General features: G+C 40.9%; 1 protein-coding gene and 1 non-coding gene across 8 annotated transcripts in view; both read left to right on the forward strand.

Moving 5' to 3' along the window:
- Window positions 1–3,959: 3,959 nt before the first annotated feature.
- Window positions 3,960–15,936, forward strand: part of NAP1L4 (nucleosome assembly protein 1 like 4) — a 28,643-nt gene continuing 16,666 nt past the window's right edge. For 4 of the 7 annotated variants that reach the window (XR_005830036.1, XR_005830037.1, XM_040609813.1 and 1 more), the window contains exons 1-10: window positions 3,960–4,090; window positions 5,849–5,890; window positions 6,955–7,013; window positions 8,023–8,054; window positions 9,267–9,328; window positions 10,860–10,959; window positions 11,894–12,035; window positions 12,136–12,222; window positions 13,748–13,873; window positions 14,606–14,677. Coding sequence is in view for 5 of the 7 variants with exons in the window: in XM_040609813.1 (XP_040465747.1) it covers window positions 7,011–7,013; window positions 8,023–8,054; window positions 9,267–9,328; window positions 10,860–10,959; window positions 11,894–12,035; window positions 12,136–12,222; window positions 13,748–13,873; window positions 14,606–14,677 (624 nt within the window). In the remaining 2 variants the exon portion in view is untranslated. Of the gene's footprint in view, window positions 4,091–4,634; window positions 4,657–5,848; window positions 5,891–6,954; window positions 7,014–8,022; window positions 8,055–9,266; window positions 9,329–10,859; window positions 10,960–11,893; window positions 12,036–12,135; window positions 12,223–13,747; window positions 13,874–14,605; window positions 14,678–15,936 lie in introns of those variants that run through there. The other 3 variants (XM_040609810.1, XM_040609811.1, XM_040609812.1) reach the window with 3 other exon arrangements.
- Window positions 12,436–12,563, forward strand: LOC121095282. Its single transcript, XR_005830053.1, has one exon. It is a non-coding gene; the product is annotated as a small nucleolar RNA SNORA54 (small nucleolar RNA).

Here is a 15,936-nt window from a genome sequence, read left to right on the forward strand (position 1 = left end):
TAGAGGGGCCGGTACCGGTCCTGTTGTGCTGCAAGTGCTGCAGCAATCGGGGTGACATTGTCAGGTCCTTCTGCTCAATCGTCAGCAACAGCAACCCCCTCCTCCCCACCAGCAGAAGGATTGGAGCAGGAGATGCTCTTCCTGCTCTGCAGGTTACACAAGCCTGCCTCTGCAGCAGCACTTCTGCTTCAACTCTTTCTTACCCTGAACGCAAATCTGCTCCTTGTTGCTCTGAGTCTGTGTTCTTACATATCAGCCTTCGCAGGCAAACAGCAAACACCCTGCCATGAGTCCCGCAGGACTCAGCCGCACCTTCGAGGGGGTACGGGGGTTTGTACAAACTCACCCCAATACTTTAACACTTTCACAGGGTCTTTGACTCTCCACCCCCCCAGCTTCAGATCTTACATACATTAGCACAAGTTTTTATCTTACAACGTGTTTCATTCTGGTTGCTGCACAGTAGGAACCACAACCTGAGCTCTCTCTATTTTTATTTTTTTTTTACACAAATATTTCAACAAGAACATCCTTTTAGTTTAGGTCTCAGGTTTTTGGGTTTTTGTTTGTTTGTTTTTCCCTATCCTTTTCTAGAGCCATAATCAAAGATCAGGTGGTGTTAATCCCACACCCCTTCTGTCACACAAACATATCAGCACACATTACTTCATCCCATTTTCCTCTCGCCTCAAGAATAACATTAACTGTAATAGAACATTATAATTCAGTGTCCCATTTAAGGGCCATGTCTCTCGGTCCCCCAACTTATACAGGGGCCACCACTGATTACAGCACTTAACCAAAGTTCTCTTATTCACGCTTCCCCCAGGCTGCCCCCCCATTTCCTTCCAGTGGCTTAAAACACATCCCAACGGACTCTTTCTTACTATTCCGCCACTTTGTTACCTCAATCGCTATCCCAGCCACAGACCACTCTAATTTCACTTACAGCTCTCTCTTATCCCAAGGCGTCCAAACCTTACAGTTAGGGCATTCAATTTCTTGTCCCCACCATACATATAATAACTCTTTACACCATATACACTTCATAACATATAGAGGTTCACGTTCATCCCTCGGATGTTCAAGACAATAACCACATACCAACATTTACAATATACTTAATACAAAAATGTTCTCACATTTCCAGCATAAATGAGTATAACAATTATTAATAACCTTATAATTTTAAATTAAAAGGCCACTTTTCTCCACATTCCAGCTTATAAAGTTGCCACCGTTGATTACAATATTTTATCAATGTTTTCTTACTCACGTTCCCACCAGCAGATCCTCCAATATCCTTCCAATGACTTAAAACACATCCTAAAGGACTTTTCCTTAAAATCCCACCACTTTGTTTTCCTCCCATTTTCCACTTCACACTAACAGAATACACTTAACACTTACAAAATGCAACATGCAGGTACCTTTCTACAGCAGCATCAAAAAGCCACTATTATTACCAAGAGTATAGCCAAAATCACAATAACGATAATCAAATTCCACGTCCAGTATGTCAGAAAACTCTAATAAGCAAGATTGCCAAGAATATAGCCAAAATCACAACAATAACGATAATCCGAGTCAAATTTCCACACCCAATAAGTCAGACAACCGTAATAGGCGAGACCGTACCAAACGAGCCCTACAGGCGAACTTGCCAGGCTCCAAACGGCAACTGAATGCCAACCAAACGGCAACTGAATGCCAACCAAACGTATAGTTAAGGTGCTAGCCACAAAAGTATTCATCACCCTGCAGAAGTTTAGCTTTTGACTTACGGGCAGTTCCAAATGACCGGTCTACCAACCAAACAAACCAAAATAAAGAATACCGTCACTTACAGCAATGGGGTCCTTGTCTGCCGCCGCAGTGATCCCTTGAGTCAAGGAGTCCCTCCGGGAAATCCCAGGGGTACCCTAGGGAGTCCTGTCCCCAGCGGGTCCTACAGCCCGGCAGAGAGGTGTCCCATCTGGGTCGCCAGATTGATTTAAAGAACTAAATTTTAAGGCAAAATTTCTTAGTGACTGAGTATCCTTTATTGGCAGCGCTGGATGCACGGGGGATCCTTCCACCTAACGTGCATGTTTAAAGTAACTAATTATCTTACATTTATACAATAAAACAATGAATATTCAATTAATGCCTATACATAGTCATTACCTAATCCCGCCTACTCTCACTTCGTATGTTAATTAGCTTATCAGTCCTTTGCGCTTGTGCATATTCCTCCAAGAATTGTGGGCAGGGGTCTCTGGGAGGAAGGCCATAGGTCTTCCTCACGGTGTACTTTTCACCTTTTGTCTGGTGTGTGATGATCTTGCCAGTTTTGTTCTTAGCGGTCTGAGCTAATTTATGTCCTTGTCAACCATCTGTTTCTTCTGCTTGTTTCTTTTAATTACTCCCTCTAGATTATAAGCAGGCCCCTTGTTAGAGAAAGTTAAAGAAACAGACTCCTCCTCTGATCAGTTATTTCATTAATTATTTCTTTCAGACTACGCATACATGACCTAATTACTATACCTACATTTTTGAGTAAATATAAGTTCTTAGCCTTGGTACAGGGTTGTACAGAGGATTTCATAGCAGCTTTTGATGTGCAGCTATTAATTTCATTAGAATATATTTCTTATGTTCATTATACTTTAACTACAAGGCTTATTCTATCCTAAAGTGAATTCATTATCAATGGAACCAAAGGAAAAAAAAAGTGGAAGAACTCTGCACTGAGCATGTCCTCTGGCCCATCACATCTGCTTGTTTGTGTAATTAACTCTACAACGTTCCTGCAGTTTCTTACCTGTTTGAATGCAGTTGAAAATTATCTCTTTATTTAACTACACTATTGGCACCTGTTTAGCCAACAATTCCTTAGTTATTCCTACAATAACTGAACTACTCCAACATTAATGTCTTGATTAGTTGTTAACATTGGTCTCATCATTCCCAAATTTTAATTTTGCCTGTGGAAGGATTGTAATGATAAACCCTAGCTGTTAATTACCAAAACCCAAGACTAAATTGCAGACCTGGAAAACGACCTTTTCTTTTGGAACAAGTGAATCCACTGACACAAGGGTGACAGGTTTTTCCTGTCAAGTGAAAGATTACCAAAACTTGTAAGTGGCTTCAGATGCTGAAGTTGCACCGAGCCCAACACCAGGCTACACAGCACCTGCTGCTTGCTAACTGCCCCATGCCCAGCGCCCGGCTGTTACCGAAGTTTTGTTGGATTTCTTTTCTGTGAAGCCGAAACCATGTCTGTATCTAGACTAGGAAACAATGCTGGAAAGGCGAACAGCTGCATTTTCACAGAGGTGCTCGATCTGAAACACCGAGAAGGGCTTTTTTTTTTTTTTAAACAGTAAGCACTCACATTTTTAGTTGACCTTTAAACTCCTGATAGTCTCACCGATGCGGATGATCTAGAGGGGTTCTTAAAACCACGGCCGCATCGCCCACCTGGCTAGCACGCAGCGTTGCGGGCCCTCGAGCGCACCGGCCAAGCCAGCCAGCCCCGCGGCGGGCGGGGGCCGGGCCGCAGCACGGCGCGCCGGGGCCTCCCGGGCAGCACCGCCCGGCCTCAGCACGGGCCCCCGCAAACACTCAGCCCGCTCCGCTCCGCACAGCGCCGGGCTGCCGCTCCCGGGCACCGGCCTTTGGGCCCCCGCTCGGGGCCCGCCTCGGTCCCGCCACCGCCCCACAGCACGGGCGCTCCCGGGCCCCGGCCCGCAGGCACCACGCGCGGCCCCTGCCGCTTTAAGGGCGCAGGCACGCGCCAGCCCCCCGCCCCGCATCACGCGCCCCCAGCCCCCCCCTTCCCCCCCCCCCTCCCCCCGCGCGCTGGCGCTCGCCCTCTGATTGGCCGAGCGCCGCGCAGTCGGATAGTCAACATGGCCCGCGTGCGGCGTGGCGGTGGCGGCGTGGCCGGGGCCAATCGGCGGTGCCTTTGCTGAGGGAGGCGCCCGTTCTCCGGCCAATGGGAGGGGGCTTTCTTGGTGGCGGCGCAGCCCGAGTGAGCCTGCGAGGAGCCTGGCGGCTGGCGCTGCTGCCTCTGCGGGCGTGAGGGGACGCGGAGCGGGGGCAGGTGAGGGCGCGGCGGGACCGCGGCGCCGAGCCCCGGCTTGGGGGCGGCACGCAGCCGGCGGGGCGGGCGGAGGGCCCGGGCCGGCCGCCGCGGGGACGGGGCGCTTGCGGCCGCCGTTAGGGCCTGCTCCGGGGTGGAGCTGGGTGGCGGCGGGGGCCGCCTGGCGGAGAGGGGCGGGCTGGGCCCGGCCCGGCACCATTTTAAGGCTGGCTCGAGAAGTTTGGACCGGGGGAAGAGGGAGGCTGCTTTGCGCCTGGGTCTGGCGGAGGGGGGGGCACGGAGCCGTTGCGGCCACTTGTATGTACGCTCCCGCCCGCCCCGGGGAGCCTGGCAGCGCGCCCGCCCTTCCCCCTCCCCCCGGGGGAAGTGGGGGAGGAAGAGGGTGGGAGGGCTGTTGTTTGTGCCGAGCGGCAGCGGCTCGCTCGCCCCGCGGGTTGGGTCAGGCCCTTCGCGCTTAGGGCAGGCGGGATTCCTTCATTTGACCTCATCCGCGATCTTGAGTGCCCTCGGCGTGGTGGGGGATTTTGGGGGCTCGGTTTCTCGTTTCGGAGGCCTCCGTCGGTCAAGTAAGGGCCCGTTTAAAACTCTCGCTGCTGCTGCGATGATTTACTGCAGATACTAGCAGCGTTTGTGGGGTTTTTCTCGCTCTGTTCCTGCAGCGTCAGTTTATGATGCTTCAAAATAAGAATGTAGTATGTAAGTTATAGGTAAACCCAGAACCAATAGGCAAGAATCAAAATAGTGTGCCCTCAAGAAAACTTCCAAGGTGAACTGAAGTATTGCTCATGTTCAGGGCTTTTGGAACAGGGTAATGAGTTTTTTCTCTCGACTGTTTTTTTTCCTTATTGCTCCTAATTTTCTCTACGAGAAGTGTAAGACTATTGCATTGTGGCTTCCCACAGCAGCTCTAAAATGGAAGTCATAACTTTCCCTTCTGATTTGTTGTAGTTACGAAAACCACTAGTAGTTGTCAGTAGTAGTCTTCCTGTGAGTTCAAGAGTCCGTTTGTCTCCTGCTTCATATTCTAGTTGTATTTAGGAGTTTTGTACCAGACATAGGCTATTTAGCCAAGAAGATTTATTCTGTGTACCCTTCTACTTATGAATATGTCTTGCCATTAAATGTACACACTTTTCCTTTAAAGTTGCATCCTTCAGGATATTACTTGTTCTTGTAGTGAACTTCTGCTGTCTTAGTGTGCATTGAGTTTATGGTTTCCTGCTGTTTTAAGTGATTAATGGTGTATGACATTTGAACTAGACAAGTTGCAGCAGCCTGCTTTGTGGGACGAGTGGTTGATGGAGTCCCGTCTTTCCCAAAGCTTCATGTCTGCGTTAGTCATTTGAAAACAGTGAGCTGTCCAGAAGAAGTAAGATGAATTTGGCCTTTTATTGGTGGTGGTAGCAGTTATATCAATACCTTAGACTACTGTTTTCTTGGAGTTCTGATAGCTTTTTCATGTCTTCATTGTCTAAACTGAGCTCACTTGCTTGGAAGGTAACGAAGGCAAGAAATATGAAGGCATGGTGCCTTGCTACTGTACTTTTTTAACTAGTTGTGCATTTAACTTTCTCTCTCTAAAATCACTTTGCTCTCTTCCTTCCCCTGCCCTCACAAGCTTTTACCGAACAGTTTTGTTAGTAATTCTGCAGCAGTTTAGTCATTGGAAGGCTGCTGTAATGCAACGGGGAATTGCAAGCTGTTTTATAAGAAAGCTGCTTCCAATTACTTATTTATATAATTCTTTTTATTTTTTAGTTGTGGAAAGAACAACTTTGAGGAGCACAGCAAGACTTAAAAGTATGTATTTGCGGCTGTGAATGGTGTTTTCTTTTTTGTTGTGGTTGTTTCTTGTTACTTAGGTGAATGGCGCTTGTCAGAACACGCCCAATTCATTTCTGTTCCAGTGGAAATTAATTCAACTACTATTTAAAAATTATTCAAGTTATAGGAATTTTATTCTATGTTTTCCAAACACAAATGAGGATAGAATGAGAATCTTGTCTTCCCTCAGCAAGGATGAGAAGTAGTTCCGTGCAGGAAATAAAGCACAAACCGAGCAGAAGAATTTGTATGTGGAGTGGATTTTTTCCATTAGCTGTATCACTGGGCCTCGGTTGGAAGAGACAAATCTTTGAGACTAGTTTTTAAGTAATGCAAGTCTGCATTTTTAGTTTCTTCCTATTGCTTCCTCTAATAATGACTAGGGTCATATGACTTGTTGGCTGTTAGGTCAGTTTGCTATGTCTTGACTTTTCAATTGTATCTTTTTTTCCCCTGCCTTCTGTCTGCTATGAAAGGAAAGACTCATGTATGCTCCTTAATTTCTTCAGTTGTGAGATAGTAAGATTCTTCTGTTTTGCTCTAGCAGATGGTTGCTTGCATTGCCGTTTTCTCTTATGATGTTTAAGGCAAGAATTAAGTGTTTCCAAATAATAGACCTGTGTTGCTGAAACACACCTAGCCTACAAGAAGCCCCTTTTGTTCCTGGACTTACTCTGTAGGGTGGGCTCATACGCTTTTTTGGTAGATTTTAAGCAGTTCTACTTCCTGTAGAATAATCTAAGGTATTTTCTTAATACTTTTGTAAATGAACAAATCTTTTTAAGTCCGTTTAAAGAGGTTGTGAAGGTGGTGTTCCCAGCTTGGAGCAGGAGTCAGCATCTTCCAGATGGGAGAGTGCATACAATCTCTGGGCGCCCTACCCTGGCTGCCACTCAGGACATCTTAGGTTCTTCATTGATAGGCCTGTATTGGAAGCTGGGTTAAAGATTGGCCTGCTTGGCTTTTGTAAAATCTAAGAAATGAGACCTGTTGACTGATGAATGATGGAAGGTACTTTTTATTCTAAATTTGACTTGCAGACTAACATCTGCTTTCTTGAAAGCTTGACAGTGGAAAACACCACCTAGGCTTCTGTATGGTATGTAGTGATTACTTGGATTTGTGATGAACTGTTTAGAATGGAGGGTGGTGGGGGAAGCATCCAACCTGTTACTAAAATAGATCTATAAGCTTGGATATTTCTCCCCATTAAAGAAATAACAGCAGGTTAGGTAATCTGGCTCCTTCTGGTTTCTCAGGAGAGCTAATTTAGATCTTGGGGGCTGGGGTTGCTGCACTAAACTTGGTTCCAATCATTGCTAATACCAATACTTCAACTTCTATGTTTCCTCTTGTTTTTTTCACTCCCAATAAATAAATTCAAGGCAAACGTCTGTATAGGGGATTGTGCCTTCATAGCTGCTGTCAAAAACCCTTCTCTTGGTAAATAATTTTCTTTCCTTCAGTGTTTTGCTTCTCTTTATCTAGCAGCAGTTTTACGTTGTCCTTCAGTGTAGTGCAGCAGAAGCAGCCGTTCACAAAAATAGCCCTGATTAGACAGGCAAGTGAGGCATATTCTGCTCAGGTGACATGAGAAGAAAGTCATTATGAAGTTGTAATTAATTTGAACTTTAATTGCTTTCAGATCAGGCATAGTAATACAGTATATGCAGAGATTAAAAATTCATTATTTACTATGATACTGTTAAGGAATTAGGAAATAATACATCTTCCTCTTTGGTGTGATTTTTTTCCCTTTTTTTTTTTTGTTTTTTTTAAATAGAATCAAGAGCTAGTCTAGGAAACTCTGAGACTTATGATCTGGTAGAAATGGATTACCATCTGGCATACTTCATAGAAAAAATAAGTTTAAAAGACACAGAGGAAAGCACCTAACAGACTGTTTATAAACTATGAGCAGGTTCCAGTATGTATTGGGTATTAGCTCTTCACCTTACTGTAAGAGCTTATGCATGATGAATATCTTGGAAAACACAGCAGCTGTTAATTTCTGTTGAGGTTTTAAATGATCACCTGTTCTATTTTCAATTTCTGTTGAGGTAAACAAATTGTCATTATTTTTAAACACTTGATATTTCAACTTGCAGGTGGATACAGGCACACAGATGGCAGATAACAGGTATGTTGAACTGTTTTCTTGAAATAATTAAATCAAAGGAGAGCCGACTATAATCTGGTTTTATGTGCGAGAGTATTCTTTTTACATATGAAGAATGAATTACCGAACTTGGATAAGAATACAATGGTAATATTTTCTGTTACTAGACTGTGTTTCCTTACAGCAAGGATACAGTGCCCATTTGGTACAGGAGAAGCTGAGGTTGTGTGTCAGATACAGAATTACTCTGTTCTGGCATTTAACATAATTTGCACTGTCTTGATTCGGTTTTCAGTGTTCATTATTTAAATGCTCTAAAGACTTGAAAATAATGCTGATCATCAGTATTTCTCCAATGTGTATGTTTTAAGCTTGCAAAAGGCTCTGTTTTATTTTCTAATTTTTTTATAGCGTTCTTGGAACAAATAACAGTGTTAAAGTGGTGTAAAGACATACGTGATACTGGGCTTTCGAGGCTTGCAGTGCACAAGGATAAGCAGGATAAGCTAGTCTACCCAGTAACTTGTAATACCCATTTGCATATACGATATCTTTTCTCTTGTATCTGAGTTAGGGATAATTTCAGCAATACCCAGTCTGTACTCTTGTGACCTATAAACTGGCAGGGAACACAGGGAGTGCTTGCTGGCTGTTGACTCATTCTAGGCCCTGTCTTTCTCCAGCAGTGGAAGTGTGATGGAAGACATTGCAGCAGGGAGATAGGAAGGATAGGGTTATCTCTGGAGTAGAAGCGAGTGTTTTCAAAACAAAAAGCTTTGACCTGTTGTTTATCTTCCTTTCTCACCTGTATCCTTTCTCATGGTTTTTTTTCCATTACACTAAAAGGGTGTCTTATATTTTCACTTGTGAGTAATAACATTTTCCTGTCCGGAGTGACCCAGTACAGATGAAAAGCCAGCCATTCACTTAATCAAATGAATTTATCTGTCAAGTATTTTTTGTTTTGGGGCTTTTTAGTTTATTTTGGGGTGGTTTGGTGGGGGAAGGGGGATTGCCTTTTTCCTTTGCATTCTGTTCATCTTGGGAGAACTAGTTGCATATCCAGACTTAAGTTTTGAAAAACTTGAAGACATAAATACATGACTTTTATTGGAATACTTGTTCATGAAACTTCCGTAGTAAACACTGCAAATTCAGAATACTTTTGTTCTTAAATGTTAATATTTTGTGAAGTGATGCCTTTTTAATATGCTACATTTTTAATTTTTCTAGTAAAACAGAAGAAACTGCTTCAGATTCTGTGGAGGCTGCTAAAAATGCAAGCAACAAAAAAGGTAAGAAATACATAGTAGTAGGTAACATTACAAAGGTGGAATAAGCTTATTGTCCTGTGTATTGAAGGTTCTTTATCTACAGTTACAAAATCTTTAGTCAAAACTACAGATGTGTTTACTGTTGAAAGCAAAGCAATGGTTTCTAGGCTGAATGTTTACTTTCTGATGTTCTCCATGTTTATTGCAGCCAATAGCAAAATAAAGGCTATATTTTTGTAACAGTGAAAGTATTATTGCTTATTTTGTGACTAGGATGCTTCAGTACTGCGTGAAAGAACCCACTAGATGCTTGCAATAAGGCATGCATAGGCTAGCTTTTAACAACATGTAATCTTTATCAGCATAATTATTAAAATGAGCAGTCCTTGATGTACGCTAGTTCTTTACTATCTTGTTTGTAGGAAAATGCATCTCTGTTGTGTCATTGAGGTTTTTATTCTTAGCTTGGAAGGTCAGTGTTATTCAGGTAATTGCTGAATAATGCTTTTCAATTTAATACTTCTGTGTGCGGAAAAGCTACATTCCATTGTTATTTACCTGAATGTTCAGTTTTGTAAGTTAGTGAAATACCTTTCACATATGTGGTCACTGAATGCATTTTAGGTCTCGATTTTTTAACAAGGCTTGTGTGACCAGCAATTGGAAATCACATGTGAACTGGTAGACACCATTGAATAATTCCTGTGGTCAAGCTGGATTAAGAAGCACCACGCCTCCCTCTAACAACAAAACCAAACAAACAACACACACTCATCTATATAAAAGCTTCATCAAGTTAGCGTGTGCTATGCAACTTACTGGGTTTTAATGTCTGGGGAGAAGAGCAGTGAGAAAGGGTGGAGAGATTTGAAAAGCCTGTGTCTCCCTGCTGTGACCACCTGTGTTGTTATTAGTAAGGATTTTTAACTCCTAACCAGAAGCATTTAGATCTGACCTCCTGAAAAAATAGCCTTTTGTGAACTGTTGTGATGACTGTTTGAGGGGTCTTACAGATTGTAGAAGTATCTTGATGTAAAAAATTAGTAGTTGTCAAGGAAATGGTCGTAGTACTATGCTGCTTTGTTGTGTGGTACACAAAGTTTTCCTCAGTTGTTTTTGTCGGGAGCCAGACTAGCTGGAAAATACTCACTTTTGTCTTGGAATTACAGTTCAGTGGTTCTTCTCTTGCAAATTTATGTATGGCTTATAAGCTACAGCTAATAGGGAGGATAGTGAAGCTCCTATTTTGCACTTTCTTACATAAGCAAATTCCCTGTCTTCCCTTTTATGTCACCAATGTACTGCTTGCTTCTAAAACCAAAGATTTGATATATTTTCAAACAGAAAGGTGCATTTTCTATCCTTATCCAATGTTACCTTTCTGAAATCTGATCCTGAAGTAATTTTGCTCGAGGTGTTAGTTACCTATACTGGTGCTATTTGAGATCTGGAAAATTGTATTTCTGCTGTGAATGCTGTAAGACATACAGCATAAGAAAAGCACTATAAACTTATTCAAATTTGTTTTAAAAGTTGTTTTCTGTCTTCATAGAAAAGCTAGCAGACCAAGTGATGCAAAATCCACAGGTCCTGGCAGCTCTACAGGAACGGCTTGACAACACAGCACTTACTCCTTCAAGTTACATTGAAACGTAAGTAACAGGGCATAATAAAATTAATGAAAGATTGAAAGCATAACAGAATGTTGTTACTGTATAATTAAGGTAGGAAATTAGAACAAATTATTCACTGAAAAAAATGGTTGACTTAAACCATGATTCATAGTGGCCTACGTGTGGAAGGAAGAGCCAAGTTTTGGATTACTTGTATAAAATTGCAAAATTTTGTCTGATTCAGTATTTTCCTTGGCTGTTATCACTTGGTTAGAAATAACTGCACAGGCACACACCCCCTGCTGTGTTTGTTTCCTTCTGTGACCCTTATTCTGTCAGGGCATGCAGTGATTGATGATTTCTATAAGATTGCTGTCCAGGATGTAGTAGAAAGTTCAGGACCCTAGCTGGAAGCTTAGTTTTATATTAACTGTACACTGGAACTTCAAAATTTTGTTTTTACTAGATATTTATGCTTTTATTTCTTGATGGGGAATAGATGGTAGACCTGTTTTAAAAAAAAAAACAAAACACAAACAACCACAGAAGTGTTATAAAAAGTTCTTTGTACCTGAATATCTATAAAAGCTTAATAATTTAAAATACAGATGGGCAAAGTGTACTTTTCTGAGTATGACCCATGAATCAAAACTTTCCCTTTAGAGTACGCAGTTCTTATTTTTCATAGATGGATCAGTACAACTCTAGTCTCAAAGTTTAGGTGTAAACACAGTATTAATTTCAGATCTCTGAACTACACGGGAGGGGTAGTGGCCCCAGGGAATGGAACACCTTTGAGAACAACTTGGGTAGGAGAGGGTTCTTTCAAACGTTTTGAAGAAATATATATATGTTTAACATAAGCCTTTTATTTTAAAATTGCACTTGGTCATGACCAGCCTGTTTCACAGTGATATATTAAGTAATGCTGAGGCAACTAACTTGTAATGTTAAAGAATTGTTTGCTTTTTAGTTTACCAAAAGCAGTGAAAAGAAGAATTGATGCCTTGAAACAGCTCCAGGTGAAATGTGCCCATATAGAAGCTAAATTCTATGAAGAAGTACATGATTTAGAGAGAAAATACGCAGCACTCTATCAACCCCTTTTTGATAAGGTGGGAAGACTATGCAATCTTTGTCTCCTAGCTGAGTCAGTTCTGTTCACATATATGTAATTTGACGTCTTCAATTACATTCTTGATTTTTCTAACACAGAGAAGAGAGTTTATTAATGGGGAAGCTGAACCCACAGATGCAGAGTCAGAATGGCACAGTGAAAATGAGGAGGAAGAAAAGCTAGCTGTGAGTACAAGCTGGATAATGAACTACAGATATGTTGGATTGTCAGAATTAATTCCTGTACAGTGTTTTCCATTGGAAGACTCATCTTTTTAGAAATAAAGTTTTATCAGTAATGTGCTTTTGATGAATACTGTTGTGTACAGTGAAAGCTTTTAAACTTCTAGTTCAACATTTTTCAAGTTTGTAGTGAGTGAATTGAAAAGTTGCTTTTGTTTGCACTGTTCGTAACCTGTTAACAGTATCTTTCTGATAATGGGTTCCATTCCAGTGCTATATGATACCCCAAGGTAATATAAGGCTGGCTGTTTGTCTGCCTGTCCCCTTTATTTTGGGGGACATAATTAGCTTTCTTTTCTATAAAAACAGATGAGACATGTCACCTAGTCATAAAATGGAATTGACCTAATAGAATGCATGCTGGCTAGTGGATTCCTACTTGTCTGTTGAGTAGGACCTACCTAGATTTATATTCTGTAGGCTGCCTGTTACTCTCCTAACGTAGTTTTTAGAGATGTATACTCATGGCTTGCTTCTTTTTCTCAGAGAACCTATCAACTTACAATGCTGTTTACCATTCTGTCAGGTTTTCTTTGCGTTTTTTTCCTTGGCCTGTTTCCCTCAGTTTCCTTAGGACACTGTTCTGTATACAAAGCTTATTGTTCTCTTTGGTTTTACTGATCTCATGAGATCGAGCATGGCACGGAACTCCATGTGCATAAGCAAGAAAGGTTTGTTAGGCTTTGTGTAAATACAGCGTTGACGGGCCATATTCTGTGCAGTTACAGGATCAGAAACGTTACGTGGCGCGTAAACTGCTTCGCGTTCTTGGCTACTCACAGCCCAAGTAGCCGCTGTTCGGAAGATCGTGCGTGTTTGCTGCTCTCTAGTGGTGCGCAAGGAAAGGTGCAATGCAGCTAATTCAGACTCAATTTCCTGGGGGTTTTGGGGTGGAGAAGTGACTTGGTCATCTTTCTTTTTTATAACATTTGACATCAGTTATGTGTAGGGAATCCTCTATCGCATAAGATAAATAACTGAAGACAGCGTAATAATGAAAAATAACCATTAAAACGAACTTTACCAAGTATTCTGCAAAATTGGGAAGCTAAAACTGTTTCAGGAGCAAAGTTACATTTTACATTTTTAGATGAAACGCTGCAAACGGCTCATGAAGCTACAGGAGTGAGGTGAATAGAAAAATAGAAGTATTTTATATATTTTTTTCTCTTTGTAGAAGAGTAGAAATGTGTTTAAATTGTTTCTGTTTGTCAAGTTAGTGAAACTCAGTCTATTCAGTCTTCATACAGAAGAATTTCAAATGAGTTGCTAGTAAGTCTGAATTAAACGTATATATGTTGTGTAAGTAAACCTTGTGTCTGTTAGCTTTATTTACAGAGAAAAAACTGTAAATTTTAGATGTTCCTTAAACACAGCTTCAAAGATGGCAAATGTTTCGTACATCTACTTCTGTTTATCAAATATTTCAAGTAGTAGGGATTTAAATGTTTCTGTGTTTGTTTTATAGGGAGACCTGAAAAATGCAGTGGTAATAGAAGAAAAAGCGGAAGCAGGGGAGACAAATGTCAAAGGGATTCCAGACTTCTGGTTTACTATCTTCAGGAATGTAGATATGCTAAGTGAATTAGTACAGGTAAGTTTCTCCACTGAAAAGAGTACCTTTTGTCGTGTTAAATGAATTGGCACTTTTTCCAATTGATAGTGAATGTTTATGGAGTGTGTGTGAGACCAAATCTTTGAGTCTTCAGAATCCCTAATACTGTTCATGAAGGTGCTTGAAAGGCTTATGATGGACAAGCAGAACAGCTGATCCAAACTGTTAAACACTGTGGATTGTTTAAGATACGATCTTGTAACAACTTTTGTAGATACTAAAATGCAAGCTTTTACGCTGCTTACAACAGCTGTTCCCCTGTAGTTTTGTTAATTTAGTCCATAAAGGATTATTTTTGCAAGGATATTATAAGTGTACCAATGGATTGGTTGAATTCATGTTAAATAGCTTATGTAGTTTTGCCCTCAGTTATATTAATTGCTTTTAATGCTGTTAAGAATTCCCTGAAGCATGTCCTTCTGTGAATCTCACCAGCAATAAATATCCTGAATGAAGTTACAATAATGTTCATGCAGCCTAGTGTGGTGACAGTTTTATTTACTGAAGATGAGGCCTAATGATCAAGAATTTGATGGGTGATATTTGCAACTACGGTGAAGAAATTGGGATCCAAATCTGATCTTTTAGCTGAAATTGTTGAATAATTACAAGGTTTGGTTCTTTCTTACAAACAGGTTGAACAAGCAAGCTAGGTTTAAAATTTTGTTCTTCTAAATATTGCCTGCTGAACAGTAACTTTTTTCCCCTTAGGAATATGATGAACCAATCTTGAAACATCTGCAGGATATTAAAGTTAAGTTTTCTGAACCCGGACAGCCTATGGTGAGCTTTCTTTTGTTGGTTCTCATGAAAATTGTAGAATTTCAAAACTTCCATTCCACACTCTTCACCTGAAGTGTGAGTGTGGGAGGTTTTTTTCTAAGCTAATAGCTTCACACTTTGCCTTTTAAAGACTTATCTTCAGCTTCTCTGACCCTTTGCTTTTTCATCCTTGGCCTGGACATCTCAGATATCTTTGTAGTTTCTAGATTAAAATTCCAGCTCAATTCTGTCTAGTTTTCACTTACTTTTTCTCTCTCAAATTCCAAATTAGGTACTTTTCCTCATAAAGTTACGTGGCTGCTTTTGGTTTGAAAATGAACTGTGGAAAAAATGCTGGGTGCTACTTCTTATATTGAATATTTCATCAAAAGAAGAAATGTGACTTAGCAATATTAATAAAAAATGGTAATGGATACTATGCCTATCAAAGGATAGGAAAATTAATTAGTCTTTCAGAAGTGTACCTAATTAGTAGTTTTTAAAGTACAATTTTGCCTTGTTTTTGGAAATTTTCTTGTTTAAGTTCAGTGTACAGAAACGGGATACTGTGTTTGTTGAAAAGAAGTTGTTCTGTTGCTTATTTAATTCGTGCAGCCTATACATACTCCTTGAACCCCTTTTGAGGGGGAGGCGGGGAGAAGGATGGAACCTGAGCCTACGCATCCTTTCTTTAAATTTCATCCTTGTGTCTTTTTCCTTATGTTTGGGTTTTTTTGTTTTGTCTTGTGGAGTTAGTCTTCTGACAAAGTCTAACACAAATGAAAGAAAAACTTCATTGAAGATTCCCATAAAAAAGAATGGAGGGACTTTGTTAACATACCTTTTAAAGGTTAATAACAGCTGAAGCAAAATTTTGGTTGGTTGGGTTTTTTTTCAGTCTTCATTGTCTTTCTCCTCTTAGGTACAAAACACCTTGAGCTGATAATAAGCCAGGGAAGTAGTACAGACAGAGGGAAAACTGGGAATTAAGTTCCTACATATTGCTAGGCCTGAAGGAGAGGATATGAGTGTTATGAAGAAAATTGCTCTGTGCTTAAACAATTAAAGTATTCTAAGATACTGCTGATTTTTGTCTTGAAGCATATCTGTTTGGTGGCATTTGGGTGATTTGGGAATAGTTGGTTTTTTTCCTCTGCAGCTTTTTTTGTGTTCTCTCTCATTCACCTCTGTTTTACAGTACCTGAAGTTGAAGAACTGCTTTTAAAACATCAATGGAACTATCTTGTCTTGCATTATTCATAATCTCTTGACAGCCTATT

Source organism: Falco naumanni, chromosome 10, assembly GCF_017639655.2.
Source record: "Falco naumanni isolate bFalNau1 chromosome 10, bFalNau1.pat, whole genome shotgun sequence".
Taxonomy (NCBI): domain Eukaryota; kingdom Metazoa; phylum Chordata; class Aves; order Falconiformes; family Falconidae; genus Falco; species Falco naumanni.